Source organism: Pipra filicauda, unplaced genomic scaffold (assembly GCF_003945595.2).
Source record: "Pipra filicauda isolate LSUMZ 115617 unplaced genomic scaffold, ASM394559v2 scaffold46_size3722508_pilon, whole genome shotgun sequence".
Lineage (NCBI taxonomy): Eukaryota > Metazoa > Chordata > Aves > Passeriformes > Pipridae > Pipra > Pipra filicauda.
In genome coordinates, this window is record NW_024104609.1 from 2410001 (window position 1) to 2431754 (window position 21754).

Genomic DNA, 21754 nt, shown 5'->3' on the forward strand with positions numbered 1-21754 from the left:
TCTTCGAGGGGCATTTGGCAGCAGCTGCCCCTTTTGTTTTTTTACAAAGAGTTTCAAGAAACATAACTGTGTTTTCTGAGGCACCTCAGGTCACTTTAATAAAGATTCATGTTTCCACAATTAAAGCATGAATATGGTTAAAAGCCAGTTATGCAATAAGCACTGGTACAGCTAAATATACAGGAGGGCTTGTCCTCGGGGAGCCAGATGCTACTTAGCATCAAAAAGATAAATAAGGTACAAACTAAAACATAAATATTTTGCAGCAAGACAAAGATTGGGGTTATGTAGGGGAAACACACACAAAACAGGTCTGAACTAACACCAGGTTTAGACAACTTCCACCATATGGGTTTCACTAATTATTTCTGAATTTCATCTGCATAAGTGATATTTCACAAGGCCCTCTACACCCTGGGCTCACCTTTGGAAAAAACACAAGTGTCTGTGTTCTGAACCAACAGACTGCAGTTACCGTACAAAAAGGCCTAATTATGTAACAAACTAAAAGCAGCCTAACTAAGCAATTCTGTCTCTTGAGCATCCTGTCCTTCGGATCTTACTGAGGAAAGCAATCACAATTTCTTTCTTTTCATGGGCCCAATAGCAATGATGTGCATGATCATAATGCTGCAGCAGGAATTCACCAAAATCCATTACTGACACAAAAAGGCATAGGTTCTGATGAGCCTTTATACAGAAGAACAACAAATATTTTCTCTTTCTAAAAGTCTAGATGGTTTATTTCTCCAGTATAACTTTTGCCTTGGAAAATTACACTCCAAGAATATTCTTTAACAATTCAGAATGTAATTCCAACCAACTAAAAAAAAAAATTCTAAAATGTCACAAAAGTGAAGTTTTATTAACAAAAGGAAATATTCCTGCGATCTCCTACCCACTTCCTACCAGTAATTAGTTACTTGTTGAATATAATTTATGCTGCAAGTAATTTCTGCTATTAATCTGAGAGCTGCTCCGGTTGCTCCAATATGAACTTTATCAAATGTGCACATACACAGGATTTTCCAAGGGTAAACTAACTTATCCAGTGATTGCACCAGAAATACATTTAAAGTGGAAAGTCTTCCTGGTGGGAGTGAATTGCATGAGCTTTGAACTTTAAAAAAAAAAAAAAGAGAGAGAGCTCGATAAAAAAAAACAAACACAAACCAAAACATGCTGTTACAGTCTGATGAACTTTTTTTCCTATTGCTCTTTAGATATGAAACCATTGCAGAAACTTTTAATAAACCAGAATTCAAATCATATGCAAGAAATTGTCACTGAACCACTCTATTCATTTGCTCAAAACACTGCCCAGCACTACCTTACTGCAAGTGCCTTAAGGGCTAGCGATGCTTCACTCGCCTGCACCCTGCGCGAACTGTGGATGGATTAGCAAACCTGAATTCACAGTATGAAAGGAGAAGAAAGGAGCGCTTGGAATTTCGAGGTTTTGTTTTGCAATTTCAAGGCATATAAAGCAAACTCGTCCTCGTCGCAGCTCACCCACCTAGTGCTGCTCAAGTGTGAAGTTGCTGCCAGGGCTGGGGACCCCGGAAAGGCAGGGGTACCTCTATGCTAATATTATTACAGCGTTCTGAACCCTGAAGCACCATTACAAAACACACCCTCTGGGTAACTTACTCAGAACTTATCGTCTAACCCTGTAAACCAACCATAACCTAATACTGGTACTAGAGAAGGGAAGGGGAAGGCTTCTACAGTTTAGTAAAGCACATCGCTTTTCTAGGAAACCGCTCAATACTTTTTAAAAAGAATAAACTTCGTTATTCACTTCTTTAACTTACGATAGCCACGTAAACCAAACAAAAGCTTCACTACCATGCCATCATTTCAGGCAAGATCCAACTTACTTCAAGGACATCCTTTAGCAACAGGCAGGAAAGCTGCTCAGTTAACATTCCTTTCTCACACTCCCACTGTCCTTCACTTGAAAACGATGTGCAAAATCAGATCAAAAGACTAAAAACAGAAGAAAACGGCTACTTTTAAAAAACATACTTGGAGATTGTTTTGACCTGTTCCATCCAGTAAAAACAAACAAAACAGATAGCGAACGTCAAAAGATGCAATCATACGAAATGAAGATGTGAAAAATCCCTCTCTGCTTTCCCAGCAAGATAATTTCCATCTCAGCTTTCCTTTTCTCTGCTCACTTTAAGAAGTTCCAAATTCTTTCATAGAAGGCCGATGAAAGACAACTAGAACCCTAACGCTTCCTCAACTGCTACTCCAAACTTCGAGCGGAAGTAGGAATAATATCGTAAGGAAAATAAATACGTTTACTGAGATGAGAAAGGGGATCATGCTGAGGAAACGGCAAAACTCGAGTGCACTCAATACGCGCCGAACTCGGTTAAAAACCAAAAGTCGACTCCCAGGACCCAAATGACTTTTAAGAAAGGTTTCGCAGAGCTCCGCGGAGCGAATGCTGATCTATTTGCTGGTGTACAAAGCGGGCGTCCCGGGGATTTTGGAAGCCGGGTAAACGCTCACAAGCGAAGCACAACATCCCACAAACTTTCCGACCTAATTCCCCGCGCGGAGCCCGGGACTCTGTCCCCGGCGGTCCCTCCGCGCAGCCGGGAGGCTCCGGCACCGCCGCGCCCAGGGCCGGGCGGCACCGCCACCGCTTCCCGGAGAAGGGTCCCGCGCCACCGCTTCCCGGAGAAGCTGCCGCGGGAAGTGCTCGGTGCTCCTGAGCGGCGGGGCCGGGCCGGGAGGCGAAGGGGCTCCGCCGCACCCCGTTCCTCCCTTACCTGCCCGCCTGAAGCGCTTCTGCGCCGCGGCCGGCGGGTCCCCCCGCGGCTCTGCGGCGGTCGCCCTCCTCATGGCCGCCGGGGGGGCCGGAGGCTGCGGTGGCGGCCGCAGGGAGGGCGCTGCCCCGGCAGGACGCTGCCCCGGGCCGCCCGGCCGCGGCTCTAGCCGGCCACTTGTCGCCCCGCGTCCAGCACAGGTACGGGCAGAGGCACGTCCCCTCCGCCGCCCGCAGGGCTGTGCCGGACTCCTACGAAATCCCCCTGTTCCGGAGGGGAGGAAAAAGGGGGGTGAGAAAGAAAGGGGAAAAAAAAAAAAGATACTTCACATGCTCCCTCTGCAAATCCTGGCGGACACAAAGCCAGCGCTTATCCCCCTCCCTTACCAACTTCGAGGAGAGGGGGAGACGGAGGAAAAAAATAAAAATAAAACACAACCTTAGGGAAAACCAGCAGCTCCCCGCTGCCCTGGAGCCTCCGCGCTGCGGCCGCGGAGCCCCCTTTGCGGCGGGGCGGCTGCGCGGAGCCCGGCGCGGCGGCGGCAGCAGCTCCCGGGACGGGGCGATCCCCCCGCGGCCCGGCCCGGCGGCGGCAACTTTTCCGCCTCCAGGAAGCTTTTGGTGCAGCCGGAGGCCGGGGCTGCTGGGCGGCGGGGCAGCGTCCTCCGCTCGGCGGGACTGCGGGGGAGCGGGGGGTGCGGGAGCGCTGGGGTCCGCGGGGGGGGAAGGGGGGACGGGCGAGAAAGTGGGTGCCCGGGGGGGATTTTCCGGCCCTTTCGGGGGGACGGCGTGGGCAGCGTGTGTGGCCGGACGGGGCATCCGTCCCGCGGGGCTACGGGATCAGCCGCCCCACCGCAGCCCCACTTTGTTTCCCAGCTCCACGGGGCGCGGAGAGAGACGCGGGGGGCGCGGATCCATCTCCTGCGGGCTCAGGATGCCAGACCGCCCCGCTGAGAGAGGGCGGAGGGAAAACATCAAAAAACGGAAAGAGTTTGGAGTTTTGTTAAGAAACACACGAAACAAAACGCTGAGTTCAAAAAATTAAATAAAACCCAAGAACTTGCACCAAAACCCCAGAAGGACCCCCCCGCGTGTGACTCCGGGAGATCCTGCTCTGTCCTGCACCGCTGCCCGACGCGGTCCCGACTCCCCGTAAGGTAAGTTCATCTATTTCGTGTGTGTTTGTGTTAAAATGTGTGCGAGGGAGAGGAGAAGAACTCACCATTTCGCTGGGATAACAAGGCCAGATCAGGGTCGGATTGGAAATGCTGAGGCTTCGCCTGCTTCCTCCGCGACATGCTGGCTCAAACATCAGCTGGGGCAGAATAAAAAATTACTAAAAAAAAATCTTCTCAAAATTACGGAAATCGAGCCTCCCCCCCCCAGCCTCCCCGATCCTCCGCGCACCGCGCATGTGTCCTGCTATAATTATGATTATCAATAATGCATTGCGATTAATCATAGAGGGGCTCTTTGAAAGGCGATTGGCACATGGCCAGCTCTATTCAAACCAGCTCGCCTTAATCAATTAGGCGCTGATTTGCTGGAGACCCTTGTCTCTCCGCCGCTCCCACCCAATGAGTCGATCCATGTGGCAGGAGAAGGGGCTGGATTTCCCCAAAGCTGTTTGGATACAGTTTAACCCTCTTAGCAACCAGCTGGAGCTGCATCGCGCCATCCTGGTTACTATAGGAATGTGTCTCCCCTCGCCCCTTCCTCCAGCCCCGACGGGCTCCCCGCGCCTCCCTCCCTCCTTCCCGCAGCTTTGAGCTGCATTTCACTTTTTTTTCTTTTCTTTTTTTTTTTTTTTCCCCAAAGCTCCCCCCGCCTCGCCCACAGCCCGAACCGATGGAGGGAGGGCAGGGTGAGCAATAATCGATCGGGGGAGGAAGCACGGCGGGGGGCGGTCGGCGGGGAGCATCGGCTCCGGAGGGTCGGCCCCGCACCCGGCAAGTGCCTGTGCGGGGAGAGCCCCGGCCCCGCTCCGGCCGCCGCCGGCCCCGCGCGCTACCGCTCGCTCCGTCCCGCTGCTGCAAAAAGTTTTAGGATTTTTTTTTTTTCTTTTCTCCCCCCCGCCCGTCCCCGCATTTACAAATAAAGATCCATTTCGCCCTCTTCCAGCTCTCCCCCGCTCATCCCCCCTCCCCCCGCAACTCCACTTCTCTTTCCATATATCACGGCCCGAGGGGTGCTGAAAATAGGAAGGGTTTGTTTTTTACCTCACACATTCCCAGGACAATTAGGGCGCCGCTGGGAGCGGCGGGCGGACCAGGCGGCCGCTCCGCCCCCGCGCCGCGCGGGTTGGCTGCGCCCGCCGTCAGTCCGCCCGCGGAGCGCGGGGCGAGCGGGGCCGGGGGCGGGCGGTGCGTCCTCCCTCCGCGGCCCCGCTCCGCTCCCCCTCCCGGCCCGCGGGCGCCTTCGCTTCCCCGATCTCCCCCCCTCCCCTCCCGGGTCGCTCCTGACTTTTGTTTCCCTCTCGGACGCGGGAGCGACGCGCATCTGCCCGCCGGAGGCGCCCCTGGCCGCGCCGAGCGGAGCGCGGAGCAGAACGGCCCGGCCGCGGTGCCGCGCAGGGTCCCAGGGCCGGCCGGGCTGCGCTCAATGTGGCCCGCCGGGGCTGTCCGGGGCCCCTGCGCTCCCCTGCTTGTCCCCGGTCCCGAACGCTCCCAACACGGGGACCCTGCGGGCACTGAGCTCCTGTCATGGGATACATACATCACACACCGAACTTTTACGCCCGTGTGTTACTTTCAGAGGAGAGGCGTCTTACAAACGTCACGGTCTTGAAATAAAAAGTTTAGTTGCAGAGAGGCTACAAGATAACGCTGTTTTTAATATCTCGTACGTCCAGCGCTACACGTGCACCGTGGGTAAATGGCGGGTGTCCCCCCGAGCTCCGCTGTCCGCGCCCCTCCGCGTGTCGCGCTGCTCCGGGCACGGAAAGTTAACTCTGTGAAATAAGCTGAACCGGCAGAAGCAGGAGCGCAGGCGGCTTTTTCCCTCCACCCTGACCCATCTAGTGCTCTCTCCTCCTACTCCCCCCCCCCCGGATTATTTACTCTTCTATAGGAGCTACTCCTTTTTCCCGTATTAATATTAACAAACTCTCTGTAAAAGCAAGAGGCTGATCAGATACAACTCATTTCAATTTCAAATGAGCCGGTAAAACCTAGAGAGTGAGCGAGAGGAGAAGGGAGAGAGGGACAAATCTTCCCATTCGAGGAACCGGCTCACTGGCGTTTTCTTCTCATTATTAAACGAAAGAGACAGTAAAACGTTTATGAAGAAGGGTTGGGGAAAAAAAACAGCCGCAAAAAACAACCAAAAAACCGCATACGAACCGAAAAAGCCTCCCAGGTGCCACTCCACTATTTAAGTCAGCGTTGCAAAGTGGTCACTGACGCTTCTTTTCATTTCTGCACAGGGCGAGCCCCCTCCCTCCCCGCAGCATTCGGTACAGTAGATTTTGAGAAAAAGACAAACGAAGCTATCAGCGGGGATGATGTTGAAGAATGAAGATAATAATGCTGCTATAGGTGGTACTTCACATGACATTATTTTTCACTGAATATTTAAAGAGATGTTTCGGCAGAGATGGATACACTCAGCGCAGGCTGTCACCCTCCTTACCCTGAGACAGTGGGAAAGAAACCGAACCTGAACGCACAGAAGCGCACACGTTACTCACTGCTAGCCACACGTAGATGCACACAAAATACCCACGCGGATCTATTGCATATTTGTGTCTGTATTTCTAACTATATCAATCACTCCATTAGCTTCCTACGGTTTCTAAGCCAGACGCTCTCCCAAAATTATTCGCGTTTACAATTTCATTATACTTTTGCCGATTAAGCTTGAGACAAATTTCCCCAGATGCGCAGTACCTTTACTTCGTGGCTGGAAAAAGGCGGCCGCGGACCAGTAATTAAAAAGCAACAACAGCAACAACAAGAAGAAAAAGAGTAGTTTAAAGAAAAAGAAATTAATCCGGAGAAATTAAGTTTTACAACTTTTTTTTTCGTTTCTCTTCTCCTCGCTAGTGCTAAAGCGGCGCCTGGTATTTCATCCAGGACCGGTTGATTATTTATTGTTTGTTTTCCTCTTCTTCGCTGGGGGCCGGGAGGGGTGGGGAAAGGGTGGGGGCAGAGCAGCAGTGCCAGGGCTAGAAAAAAATCGGTCTTTATTGTTGTTGATAGCAATACATCAATTAAACGTCATTGTCTCTAACAGAAGTTGTGAGAGTTCACAAGCGTAAATACTCTGATCTCGGGTTTTCCCTCTCGAAGCTCCAAATGACAGTGACATATTTTTCCCTCCCTGCCACACCTTGGAGATTTTTTCCCCCCCTCGGATTATTCTTTTTAATGGAGGTGGGAGGCTTTCTAATGTGCTTCAATGCAAATCAGCCTGGCTGCAAGACACCCGTGGTGGGGATCGATCTCCAGTTCATTGAGATGAGCACTGAAGGGAGATGGTAAACAGGGGATAATTTGCAGTTCATTCTGCTGAGAGACGATTCCAATGAGATGCATCACGCTAGACTGGATTATTGTTATTAAGGTTTGCGATCAGACACAACACCCGTAACACGGTGGGGTTAAAAGCTGCGCGATCCCCTCATATAGTTACAATACATCGTTAATAACGATCTGGGGTGCGGAGGGAAAATCCAACTGATTTAATATTTTGTGCACATGCCCCTCGACCCCTCCTGCCCGAGCCGCTCGGGGCTGGCGGCAGCTCCGCGGCGGAGGCAGCCGAGGGTCGGGGCAGCCCAACCTGCGGCTCCGCGCCGGCCCCGCTGCCCCGCACGGCGGTACCGGCTGCGGGAAAGAGCCTCCCCGGTAACCGGGCCACTCGCACGGTCACCCTGCGAAAATATGCGCCTTCCAATTAGCAGGGCGCTTGGTCTTTATATTTTTTTCCTTCCTTCTCTTCCTCCTCGTTTTCTGTGTTCTCTTTTTGCCTTTATTTTAGCTGAAAAAGCTACACTGCACTGGAGTTGCAAGCGGCGCTGCAGCTGACCTCGCAAGTTTGCCGTTTGTCAGCTAACACAGGTTACATATATTTTAGAAATGTGTGTAATTAGGGGCTTCCAGATGCTGCAGTCAGCTGGGAACTTGGCTTTATGCTCCGATGTATAATAAACTTTTGAGACAGTCCTGGGGCGCAGCTACCCCGGGGCAGCAAGCACCAGCTCTCCGGAATTGTTTTATTATCAATAGCCTGGATCATGCTATTCACTATGGACATTTCAAGTCCTGTGACTGTGTGGGTTTAGGTATAACTACTTTTGTGGACATGCTGTCAGCTTCCCCCTTCCTTGCTCTCTCTTCTGGCTTTTTTTTTTTTTTCTTTTTTTTTTTTGTTTCTTTTTTAATTCATTTCCTAATGGTAACTCTCCAGGGGGAAGGGAAAAAAAAAGGGGGGAGGGGGCACCAGAATTGAATCCTTCTCCATTATTACTGACAACTAATAATTGATCATTGCTCACAAACACAAGCTTTTAGCCGCATAATTGAATCGTAAGCAATACGGGTTGAGCCAAAGGAAAAAGGGGAAAAAAAAACCCAGGGAAAGAACCTCTCCCTCTCTCTCCCCTTAATCCCAGAGAATCTCAATGATGGGGACTCCTCCGCCCCCGAGATAAAAATGACTAATGCCATAACCAGTCAAGGTGGGATTATTTAATTCAGTTCTTTCTTTACATATTTGCTGCCTTTTGTTTGACCTGATGGCCGGCAAATTTTTACACCTAGCTGTCCCTTTTGAGTTTATTGATGAAGGTGCTTCTGAAATGATTATCAAGAGATTTACAGCCATCACTACCCACCTACGGGAAAAGTAGTAAAATCAATCCCTCAATCAATCAGACCCCTCTGTGCATATCTTTTTAATCTGCTCTTTTAGCTGTTTTATTACAACACGAGCATTAAATATGTTTGTTTCAAATTTAACACGAATGCCTCCGAAGGACTCTGTCAATTTAGACATAAATCATGAAGTAAACAAGCTAGATGGAAAATTCTCTTACTCGGGCAAGAGAGTTAAAATCCCAGGAATAAAAAATATCCCACATCAGTGTATGGGCAACTATCCTGTATCTGCAGCTCACAAGGCAGGAAAACAACATACAGAAAGATAAATATGCAGCACTGCAAAAGATTTCCATGCACTTTTACATGACTAGAGAGTGCAAGTAATTACAAATATTCTCACCCCCTGAAGCCTATCATTATTTCCTCTGTTTGACATCTTTTTATATTAGAATGTATTATTTACCATGTTAAAAAATAAGAATTTTTTTAAATTAAATACCATACACTTGAGAAAGTGTCTTGATTCTTGATTTCAACATTATTACTGCTCCCAAGGTATCACTCTATCCTTTATGTACCTTTTTTTTTTTTAGGTTAAAAAATAAATTAGAGAGTATTTTAGATAGGCTGCTTAGGTCAAAAAACTTTCTCACTAATTTGTTACACAGTGGTCATCAGGTATGGTCAGAATGAGTCTATTAGTTCTATAGAGAACCAAGAATTTTATTTGGTGCCACAGGGGAAGTTTTCTCTGCAAGCCACATGCCTCTGCATCCCAGTTTATTTTTTTTTTTTAATATCCTAGTGTATCACAGCCATATAAAGCCACCATGTGGCTCCACCAGAGAACCAGAAGTTTAGAAATGAAGTGACAGAGATTTCTCCAGCCCTAGATTAAAAAAAAAAAAAAAGAAAAACCAAAACCTAAAAACCATTCTGGGCTACAAAGACATCTTCCAAAGACATATTGTGATGTCTCTCATCACAATACCTCAGGATAGGACAAGGGAAAAAAAAAAAAGAGACACTGAAATATGTACATGTCAAAAGAAGAGTCATGAAAAAAATACATCTGATATCAGATGATGAGCTATAACTAGCTATATCAGTCAAGATTTCCTCTTGACATCTTGCTTTAAGAAAAGTGCCTTTATGCAGTAGGAAAACTTCACTCAATTGCTCTGCATCCGGGTACCTATTTATGAGAGTCTTAGTATTGTTTTTTAATAAAATACATAACTATAATTTCTTTGTCAAATAACTATTTAAAATAGTATAAAATATGGAGGTGGGAGCCATTAAAAAGCAAATGAAGGAGTAGGACCAAGGGAGGTATTTTCCAGGATGTTTGAGGAAAAATACGTGTTCTTAAAAAAGGTGTTCCCTCAGGATTTGCTTACCTTTGAATCAAAATTGCACAAGAGTTCTATAGTCTGTCAAAATACAAATAGAAGGCCAAAATTTCACATGACAATTTTCTCTGTAATAGAACCTGCAGATGATTTTTTACAAGGTAGTCATGTGTTGTTGGCACGAAAAGAATTTTGCTGTCAAATCAGATTTACAGAGTGTGCATTTTTATTTACATTTTAAGGTTTCATTTTAATCTGGAGAATACATAGCGATTAAAGAATAAACATGCTTCAAGCCTCAGGGGAAATGTTGCCTGTAGAGTCCCAAATTTCTTGCCTAATGAAATGAACCTGACAAGCCCTCTCTTTTTCATGACATATTTTTGATTCGAATACAGTGGAAGTATTTGTAAGTACGTGCATTTTGTTTGCATAATATTGAGGTGCCCTGATTAATGCGTGGTGTTTACAACGTGAAAATTGTCATGCTCTCTGCATCAACACACGGAGCTGGCCTGGCAGCCGCTACTTGCAATAAAGTAAATGCCTCATGAATAATATTCTGCTTTCCATGCCTGAGCTAAGCAGAGTCCTCCCCACGCACCTTCTGCCCCCAGTTTGAGCCAGGCTGTTAAGAGAACTGGTCTGCAATGGCACTATGCAGCACGTACCTCTCTGAGTGCAAATACTGTTCCCTCACAGACGTGCACATGCACTATCTGGTCCTGTGGGGAGCCCATTTCCTCGTGGAGCAATATGATCCCCCAGCCACACTTTTGCAGTTTTCTTTTCTTCCCATTAGTGATCCTATAATGTTCAGATGGCAACAATAGCCATTACCTACCTCAAAAGGTAACTCCAGGAGTTTCTGATTTCTTAGAATAATTCCACAGCAGAAAAGAGAGGAAAGAGTTGAGCGCTGAGCTGCCAGCCAGCCCTACTGAACTATCAGCAGATACTACATCAGTGACCCAGAAAGAGCCTTGAAAACTGCTGCTTCATAAACTCAAGATCACACAGCTACCACCTAGAAAATGAGCCTCGCAGTTTCCTTTCCTTACGTAAGAGAAGCTCAAGTAACAGGATTCAAAGAACAATCCTCGAAAAGAGACTTAAAAGACCCTTCCTTAGAAATCCAGAAACCAGATTTGGGGTTAGAAAAATTGTTTCCATTCTTCATATGCTTTATATAGTAAGCCTGGACTTTCATCCTGGCTTTACAAACTATCTCTTGAATCTCACCCTGAGTTACGTATTCTGTGTTTCGGTCCTTCTTCACAGAACTTCAAATTCCCTCTCACATGGAGTGTCCAGGGCTGCCGAACACCTCTATTTGCATGTTGTAAGCAGCTTTCTGCAGACTAACTGGCTCTCCCCACGACTGTACACAATCATTAAGCTCATCTGAGCTTGCTCCCGGCCACTGACACCCTTATTCAGGTACTGCCTGAATAAGAATTTAAAGCTTGAGTAAGTTTTAGATAATACTAAAGGCATTTGGTGCAAAAATCCTACATGCAAAGACAAAGGTAGACCCAGTTTGGAATGGTTCAGCAATTCAACCCATCAGTATGTCACATACATCCTGCAGGAGGCAAAGCACATCAGGGAGAATCCTATTTGAATATAAGACAACATGCTACGTTTAGGAATAACTTTCATCAAAGTTTGTAAAACTCAAGGATACAGCATATATTCGTTTCTGAGAACATGAGAAGCTACTTTTCTTGTCCTCAGAAGTTTGCAGTGTGAGTGCCCAATCCTAAACATGATTGGTGACATTCATCCTTGTGCAGGAAGCAGAGCATTGAGAGCACACCACGAGCAGTGTTTCAGTCTAGAACTGCACCTGAGCAAATCTGGAGGAGGGGATAACTGTGATGATGGAACACGTTTCTGACCACTGTGCATCACTGCCCCACACCTGGAAGTCACTGTCCCACCAGTGAGCTGAGGCAATTGTTACGGGGGGCTCTGCCAGTCTGTGCTGCACCAGCATGAGGAGAAACGTTTGCACAACATCCTTGACAGCAAGGGATGGAAATCTCCTGCATGGGGCAACAAAGTGTGATGCAGTAACTTCTTAAACTGTTCCAGCTGTTTGCAAATAAAATATGCGTCTAAGCCCCCAGTCTATACAAACTGATTTCTGAGAGGAGCTGTATTTGTGTGAGTGTGCCAGATCAGGCCCATTACTAACTTCAGGAGTGTAAACAACTGTTATATAAAGGAAAGATTTAGAGAAGGCATCAGTGACAATGACTAGCATGTAAATCCCATACCTCTTAGTAACAGTTCTGTTGTTAACATGTTTAGTTGACAGTTCCATACCTTTGCACTCCCATACATTGTAAGGCTGGAAGTCACTTGTTCTGTCTCTCGAGTTTAGTCAACCTGGCTTCTTCTGCTGTTGAAGCAGCTTCCATTTTCATGCTGCACAAAAGCAGTGCTATAATACACAAGAATAATAGTTAAATGAAAACATAGAGCCAAATGCATTAGCAATGTACTGAATTAAGTGGAATTAAAGAAAGGATAAATATGGTTCATTCCTTTTTCCAGCTTCAGTACTGTCCTCTCCAACCCTGTTCATATAACGTCACAACACAATAATATTGCTGCGCTCACTCTGCAGGATCATTCACTTTCTCTTTATTTCACTCCTAGAATTTTCAAATAGCAAAATTCAATTTCAGGTAGTGCTGCTCTCAAAGGGCTGCCAGACCTGCTGCCCCTTTGCCCCACTGCTGGCAGATGGCTCGAAAGTGGAACAAGCCCTGCCCATGCGCCACGACGGGTCACGCTCAGCAGAAGCAATTAAGTAAACTCAGTGCAAAGGTGAAAGCGAGATGGCTGTGAGCCTAATGGGGGAGACAGATTGGTACCCCTACATTTGGGGCCAGCACTGGCACCAGCAGCCCCGCGGAGCACGCAGCTGCCCAGGGCTGCAGAATGTTCAGTAACACGTTCCTGTGCTATAGACTGTGCCTTGGGAGGGGCCTGCGTTTAATGTTTTGCCTCGAGCAACAAAATCCCATAACGGGTGCTGGTTGCCACATTCAGGGAAGCCTGCAGGAATTGCTTGCTGGTGACTGGGAAAGCACTCACTGCTACTCGAAGCAAAACAACAATGACATTTTCGGAGTACAGCTCCTTAAACCACCTGCTCAAATCTGCTAATCGCGGGTAATCTCGGCTCTTCAACGAGATTACTCAAAGACAATCAAAATACTAAATAATGAAAGACAAAACCAGTTACTGGTAATTTGCATCCTTTTTTTTCTGTGATATCACACTATCTTTTTTTGTAGTAATTGTAACCTGTAGCACACTATGTAAAGTTCTCAGAAATTAACTATAGAATATGCTTTGATTTCTTATTATTCTGTTTCCTTATTGTCATTCTCATAAAATCAATCCAAGTGATAACTGGAATGTCTAGAAACAGCCAGAATTTAATCTGGAGGAATTACACACAAGTATATCAGTCCTGGAAGTGTATCTGCTCAAAGGAGCTATGCATCACTACAGAGAATACAATGTTCTGTGCTTGAAGCTTTGGCATATATCTGCAAGATTATTCTAATTTCAGTGTAGAAATCTGACACTGTGGAATACTGCTTGGAAATGTGCATATTATAAAACTAAAAAAAAAAAACCTACAAAATTTGAACTTAATTGAAAATACTTTCATTTTATGGCAAACCATACTGTAGATGGTTACACTGCATTCAATAAATATTAGCCATAAACCCTACTCTAACTCCAGATTTTGCTAGGCCCTAAATTTTCGGAAAATCCAGGTGTCATCCCAAATTTTGTACCCTTTTAACTGCCAATCTCAGAACCATTTAGGTAGGGAAGTCTTCAGTGGTGCAGCAACACAAGGCCAAAACTGCCTTGGAGGCACTTGGTCTCAGTGTGCCACAGGTCCTGTTTTCCTGGGGATCCCATGGTTTCAGGATATCCAGGAGGTTTGTATGTAAAGCTTGTAAAACCTTAGAAGAATACAATGGATATTTTATAAAGCTTCCCTTAAAGGATTTTTTTAAAACCACATGGATGTTACTGGATAGGGATTTAGTCTATCCAAATAAAACCAGTTGCACTTTTCAATACAAAAGCACAGATTTATCAAGTGGCTCAGCTGCAATGTGTTCGAGGTTCCTTGACATTGAAAGGTTGGATCAGATGATCTTTTGAACAGCCTGGGCTATTCTATCATTCCATAACAGGGCAACATGATTTTACATGGAATTACATTATTTGCATTCTTGATGCTTTATTATATCTTTCAAAATAAAATAATATAATCTGGACTTTATTGTTGAAAGAATGAAATTGCTTGACTGACACATGATAGTGAAACAATTACATTAGAAGCTCTGGCTCTTTTATTTCTCCTTCACTCAGAAAAGAGCAAAAAAACCCCTGGATTTGTTCTGAACAAAATTGCAATACTTCAGGCTAAAACTTTCCTTCTCAATCTAAAAACTTTCCTTCTCAATTTAAATTCATTTTAAATTGTTATGCTTTACAAACTTCTAAATGGGATTCTAATTGTTGACAGACATTTTACATTACATGTGTCTATCACTTTGATTTAATATGCATTTTCAATGAAATTTAAAAAAGGCCTCTAAGGTGGCAATTTAACAGCAAGACATGCTGTGAATTTTAGATATAAAAAATATCTAGTTTTCAGGGATTTTTTGTACATGTGAAAATGGCCCTCCAGGAAAAAAAAATAAAAAAAATCGGAGACTGTCTGTATGGCTGAATTATCAGAAGCTAAATATCTCCAAGAACACTACCTACTGTTTTAGTCAATCACAGTCATCAGAGGCAAACCAGATTTTACATTTATGCAGCATTTCAGTGGTGCACTTCAAAAAGTGTTAACCATGAAAGAAATAGAATGTATTTGGAAATCCTATGTCTGGTTTATTACATCCCATGACCTGATTTAATTTGCTTCTACAGAAAACCCACATTGAAATGTCTGTAAGTAATACGTACTTGTTGTCAACTTTGATAAGAGACATTTGAAAGGAATTCTCTGGAAGATAAGAGCAAAGCAACTTTTTCTGTGTCCCTAAAAGAGTGGAAACCAGCCCTAGGAGAGCATACAAGCTGCAGCAGAGACCTCTTCTATATCAAGTCTACTTTTGAAATCATCAGAACTGTAGTTAATGTATAAACCCTAAGCTACAGACATTGACAGCACAGTGGGAACAACTCTGCATCTTTAACTTGGAATTTGTAAAACAAAATATTAGTTGCTTTTAAATACTTGCATTTTCTTCATGACTTGAATACAAACATCTTGGCTTTGGCTTATTTTATATAAATAGCCTTAGATCATCTTGTTTTAGTGGTCCTGCAGGGTGTCCCAAAACCTACACTTGATGGCAAGAATAAACATTCATTAAACTTCAAAGGCTGCCAAAAAGTCTAGTTATTTTGATTTAGGGGAATAATTTAAATTAATCCCTATGTTTGTGTAGAAAATATGCAATGTAATCCATTTCTCTGTGTCCAGCTTCAAGTCACACTGGAAAAAAAATATTGCTTTATTAATGTTTCCTGTTTTGAAAAACCAGAGAAAAAAATTAAGATTTCATATATTTTTTAAGAATTCTGGCTTAGTGACATTGAGTAACAAATATTATAATACACAACTGTGTAGTTATATCTCCACATAACTGCTGTTAAACTAACACACACAATGGACTTCTGCAATGGGAGTAGTAAAACCAGATTTTATGTTTGTTTATATATATATGTATATATATATATAAATAATCCTTTCTTAACAAAAGAGTCAATTACTCTTTTTTTGAATGGCTTTCTGCCTTAGCACCCCAACTCAGCTGATGCTGCTGTGCTACAGAAAACTCACAGTCACCTTTCTAACACGCTGAGCCCCTCTTCAAATTTAGAAGAAACTTTAGTAGGATGGTTTAAAATTATTTTTTACTTTAAAATGAATCCACTCTTCAATCAAAGAAGCATGTATAGCATACTGTGTCAGAGGCACACTGAGGAAAAAAATAAAAGGAGGGAGAAGCTCCGCTATTGTAAATCACTGTAATGCCACTGAGGCCAATTTAGACTTACTGAGGTTGTGGCCTAATATTTGTGCTGAAATGTTGCAGCTATAGCTGTATCCCTGAGCTGTATAAATATTTGTTGAAAGCTGACTGTTAGGGTGCGAGGGGTGGATTGCTCATCAGCAAATAGTGAGGACCCTTGTCTCTTCACCTTTCTTAAGGAAACCTTCCACTTTTGAGGGGGGTGGGAATTTTGCCTGAGTACATATATGATCCTTCTCACTTTGTGCCTGGATTATAGTGTGTGCAGTGAAATGGTAATTTTAATCTGGACTTTTGAACTTGCACCCGTCTGACTGTCCAGCGCTGATTCATGCCATGTTCTGTATATGAATGACCAGCAATGTTTACAAAATGAATTAGCTTGACTCCAACTCTCCAGCCAGAAAGTAATCAAAGTGAAGAGCCAAGCTATTTCTGAAATTCCAGCTTCCCCAGCTAGAAACTGCATGCTCTGTCTTGCTAGTCAGCATATTAATGTAAAGTGTACATGTTCTATACTGGAGGACAATTAATAACAGCAGTGATTCTGAGCAGTCTACAGACATTAACTATTCCACCCCCAAACTGCTCTTGTGTGGTGGGCAAATCTGGCTGCAGCATATGGTACAGACACAGAAAATATCTATCAGTAAGTGATTATTCTACAAGTTGCAGTGTGGTTCTTTTTGTTCTTTCTTCTCCTCCTATATTAAATTCCATTTAACATTTTATTTCACTTCTTTCAAAGTCAATACAGGTATTCACAGACATATATTCAGGAATCCTCTTATGCAAATATTTTTAGTAGGGCTATTCATAACTGGTATCCCTAAAGTCTTGGAAGTTCTGGTTTATTTTCTCATCAACCATCCTAATTTAAACATTCAGCAACAACAGAGGTACCTTCAAAATAGTCTCATCCTATAAAACACATCAGCCTTTGCCAGATTTAACATAAAAAATTATTATGAAAGAAAACAATGTTATTTAAGCATTTTGTTTGGGATACTCTGAAACTCAAAATGTATCACTGAAATTTTCCTCTGAAAATGAGCCTCCTAATCTGAAAAGCCCACTTCATATAAAGCTGGAGATGTCTCAGAGGCAAATTGTTTGCTCCTGTAGATGGTTAGAGCTCCACAGAGGGAGGATATGAAATAAGGCTCTGTTGATTTTACAGCAGAGCATCTGAACCACTTCCCCTGCCCTCATCAGTTAAAGCAAAATTAAAAGAAAAATAAACCTCAATTAGCATGTGAGCACTTAATTTGATGCAAATTGGCATCACTCCACTGGATATCTGACTTAAGCAGAGTTATAACAGGACTTACCACCAAGAAGATCCGGGCCAGGGTATTTTAATGGGTGGGTGGGTGAGAACCTGATTCTTCATCCTTATTCAGGCTGAAAACCACGAATGTACTACAGAGCTATAGATCAGTCGACAAATTGATTGTTTGCAGGGAGGGAAGCTAAAGTGGCTCAGTTATTCCAAAATTAGCAACTGCTAGTGTGGTGTATAGCTCAGGCCAAATGACAAGTGACCATGATGCTGCACATCACCTCCCCATCTATATCATAGCTGCATCCAGCCCCTGTTGACTTTTATTTCCAGAATAAACTTGCAAATGCAGTAGAGGTAAAAATGAATAACATCTGAATAAAATAGCTTGGCAGGATATCTTTAACATTACCTAAAAATCAGAGGTTAATAAATAGTTAAATTTAGCTGTAGCTTCTCTTAAGTAGTTTGAACATAAGTCAATATTTTCGTCTTTTGTTGTCTCAGGGTTTCTACAGGAGCAGAGAGAATTTCATCAATGATGTTTCTACACTTTATAGCAGTATGCCTTTGTACTATTATCCATCTGTACCCTTATCTAACATGTTATCAGCTGTATGAAAATAACTATCAGTGCCGTCAGCCCACAGCAAGTATCAATAGGAAGACTGACAGTGGCTAGTTTGCACACTTGAAATGGTTTATTTGTTGCAATCCTGTGCACAAGATGTTTATCAGTAAGCACCAGACAGCCATGCAGAAGAAGGAGCCTTAATTCTGTCTGAGACAGCCTCTTATTGCTATTGATAGTTAGCATCAGTGTCCAGTCTGAGAAATGGAAGTGCTGCAGGCAACTTCAGTCAAGACACCCTATTGATCTACTGCTTCCTCTGCGTCCCTGCAGCTAGAGAAGAAAAATAAAAAGGGGAGGAAAAGCTTGCTGTATAAGGGGCAATGCAGCAGTCTATGACTTGCCATCATTCAAAGGGGTGTGTATGTGCATGGATATTCCTGATATTCAGTACCTTAGACAACTGTAAATCACATGCACAGCCATGATAAATATAAATGTCAATGTGCTGGAAATGTCCTTTATATAAGAGGTGTCACTAGAACTACAGTTTTAGCATGAAACATTTTTGCCGCTTTTTATTTTTCATTGACTTATTGTGCCTCTGTTATATCCTGTCTAACACAATCAATCTAAAGCATAATATCTGAGAGTCCTATTCATAAATAATACATATTTGGGTCATTTTCATTTGTATTCTACAATGAAGATTTACAAGCCAGAAACAAAACAAGAAACAATGTGTGGAATGCTCTTATTCAGTGGATAAGAATATATTACTGTGATCAATTAATCTGCTTTTCTCTGCATTAGGTAGACATCTTTATGGTACATCCATAAGGGTTTATAACTTGGGAGAGACAGAATCAGCTCTAAGGCTCTAACATAAAATGCCTGTACTCAGAAAAGAGAAACTTTTCCAAAGTTTCTTGTTTGGTTGGTTTTTGGTTTTGGTTTGGTTTGGTTTGGTTTTTTTAATGGGAAATGTGTTAATTTTGGCCAACTCAATCACAGCAATAACCCATCTGTGAACATAGTATATTACTCTGCCCTATATATTACCTCTCATGTTAAATGAAACAAAAAATTGACTACAATAATTCTGGGGATTTCTGTAGTGCCATTCATGCAAAGATAGTCACATTTTACTACAAACCACACAAATTCATTCTGCAGGAGGGAACACTGACACACAGAAAGGTCCCAGCTCAGTTTTTTCAGGTAGAAGTTACTAGGCAAAATTAAGTAAAATAAAATCTGTGCACATAAATTGCCGGAGCAACAAGAAAGGTGAAAGGAAGACTTCAGTTGGCATTAGTATACAGTACAAGAAACTACAGTCACTGGTGCAGACACCAGCAGGGCTGGTATTCCCATGATGGGCCATGTCAGAGGAGCAGCAGTGATGGCCCAGATACTTATCACTTTTGCCTGCACAGAAGAAGTAGAAGTTAGGGCTTGGTGAGTTAAAATCAGCCAGAGCTACTTTAGGAAGGAAAGTCAGAATATGCAAGAACTTTGCAGGCAATATAAACTGTTGGAGAAAAGCAGGGGTAAATAGAGGGAGTGTGGACTAGGCTGGTCACTGTGACACACCCCTCCCATTTTCCTCAGGCCCCCAGAGATGAAGGCTGGGCGGTGCTCAGGGCTTTGGACTCTGGTCCTCAGAGTGGGGTTTTTGTATTAGCTTTTCAACTCTGGAAATTTTCTACAAGTGCATCTCAGATAAAAATTGAAATGAGTTTTGCAACTATGGCAAAAAAGCAATTTTACATTTCATAGGCCTTTTAAAACCTTTTTCAATAGAAAATAAAAATAACAGTAAGGGGGGAAAAAAGGCTACATTTCCATTCCCGATTTTATAGTTTGACGTTGCAGATGTTTCTGGGTCAGAGGTCAACATGTCTTTAGGTGTCAAAAGATGCAATAACCTGAGTCAAAAATGGCCCAGTCCCCAGAACTGTGACTGTGTGCCAGAATATCCCCACCTCAGAAGCTTGCTGGCAGCAATGTGCTCCAGGTGTCTTACACTATGCAGACCTGGTAGTCATTTTAATATTTTCCATGCTCATGTAAATGGACTTGATGTGTGTTCATCAAATGTGGGAAAATCCCATAGAATTGTGTGCCATCTGTTTATAGGTAAAAGGTCTGCTTTGCTGACAATTTAGTGCAAAATCAGAACACAGAATGAAAGCAAGTACGCTTTTGTTCTGGTTTGGTTTTATAAATCTGAGGCTTAATGTCATATCAAAACCCTAACAAAGTTCAAAGGTTCATTCTGTTTGGAGAGCAGTATTGTCCTTCTCAGATGTATGGATATTACCTGAGCCCTGTGGAGCTCTTAAATCTGCACCACGTGGCTACAACTTGCAACCTAATGAAACCCTGAGCACACACAGGAGCCAGCAGGACATGGAGAGGGTGCAAGGGCCACAGCTTGGGCAGCTGGATGTCTGCACTGGTGCCCTGGACCAGAAGCCTCCATGAAACACTAGCTGACAGCATTCCAGCACTTATGGTTGGCCTCAAGTGAGGAACTCAAGCTGAAGCAAAACTGGAAAGGCTCATTTTGAAAAAGTATCACCTTATTTTATTTAGCACTCAATACTGCATTTGCTTTTTTGTTAGAATTAAAGCCAGCTTTAATTCAATTAATATGGTAGATCTCGATCAAAGCGTCCATCTTTATTATTTTGGTCTGTTTTAAACGAGACTGTTGGACAGAAGGCAGTTATGTCTGAGGTCCTGAAAGCAGCTCTGATATTAAAAGGAAGGCTACGATCACAGTGATTTTCAGCGTCAGTTGACAGACATTGACCAGTCATCAGAAGAGGAATTTGAGACCTTTCTTATCCTCCACTCCTTGTGGAACTTCCACTTCTACCTTTCCACAGAGAACTGATAAACAGACCTGGGAAATTTATACCTGAATATAAGTCAGATGTTGTCAGGAGATGATGTCAAAGACTGTTGCAAAAGAGTATTTTCATTACACCCACCATGGAGTGAGTCTTGGGTGAAAGAAGAGTTAATGCAGCTGGCAGAAGAGAAAAACATCAGAAGAAAATAAACTGATAAAGCTAATCAAATCCAGACAATCTAAAATCTCAAACTGGATTCAAGGTAAGCTGGAAGGATGCTACAGCATCAAAAGCTGTTTAGCCATCCAGTACAACCTGAGGAGAAGACAGAACAAAATCTCTGGAGATATGCTCTGGATGCTTAGCAAGGTAGGTCAGTGTATCTCCACTCCACTGCTTTTCACAGGCTTAACCCTGCCCCTTATGGCCCAATATAGATATTTTAACCTTGCCACCAGCATTGTACTGAGGTGTAAAAGTTGAGAAAGAGAGTCTGAAAGTGCCTATGGTCAGTTAATTGGGAAAACAACCAGTTCCCCACAGTATAATCTACCCCATTTGCCAAAAGAGACAAGTTTTATACGTTCAATCAGAGAAGTGCAACTCCTCCAGTAATGTGGCCAAGACATTTACTTTGAAAATTGAGGAATCTTATTTTCAAGGTCAGTCTGAGGTTTCCTGGGTTCAGACTAAAACACTTTGTAGGGCCAAAGAAATATTTACTGGGTTCTAGGGAGCAGAGAGTAGATGTGTAATTTGAACATATTTCAAGTCAGCCTGGGAGGTCTTTTTGTTTTTATATATTTGTGTCTCCTCAGACAACCTTTTTTTCCTTTTCTTTTTTTTTTCCTGAGAATTTGGAAGTGAAGAAAATGATGACATTTTTTACCAGTACATTTCAGTTGGGTCATATCCTGCATTGAACCAGAGTAGCTGCATTATTTGCACCCTTTCTAGGATGTATTTCTTTCCAGTGCATCATATGA

The 21754-nt window shown here is 43.6% G+C and overlaps 1 protein-coding gene across 1 annotated transcript in view; it reads right to left on the bottom strand.

The window, feature by feature from the left end:
- SALL1 (spalt like transcription factor 1) overlaps positions 1–12403 on the bottom strand; it is a 23066-nt gene extending 10663 nt beyond the window's left edge. Inside the window, exons 1-2 of the mRNA XM_039386148.1 lie at positions 12288–12403; positions 4005–4097 (exon numbers count right to left, since the gene is read on the bottom strand). Coding sequence (XP_039242082.1) covers positions 4005–4080 — 76 coding nt within the window. The 5' untranslated portion in view covers positions 4081–4097; positions 12288–12403. The remainder of the gene's footprint in view (positions 1–4004; positions 4098–12287) is intronic.
- Positions 12404–21754: the final 9351 nt, after the last annotated feature.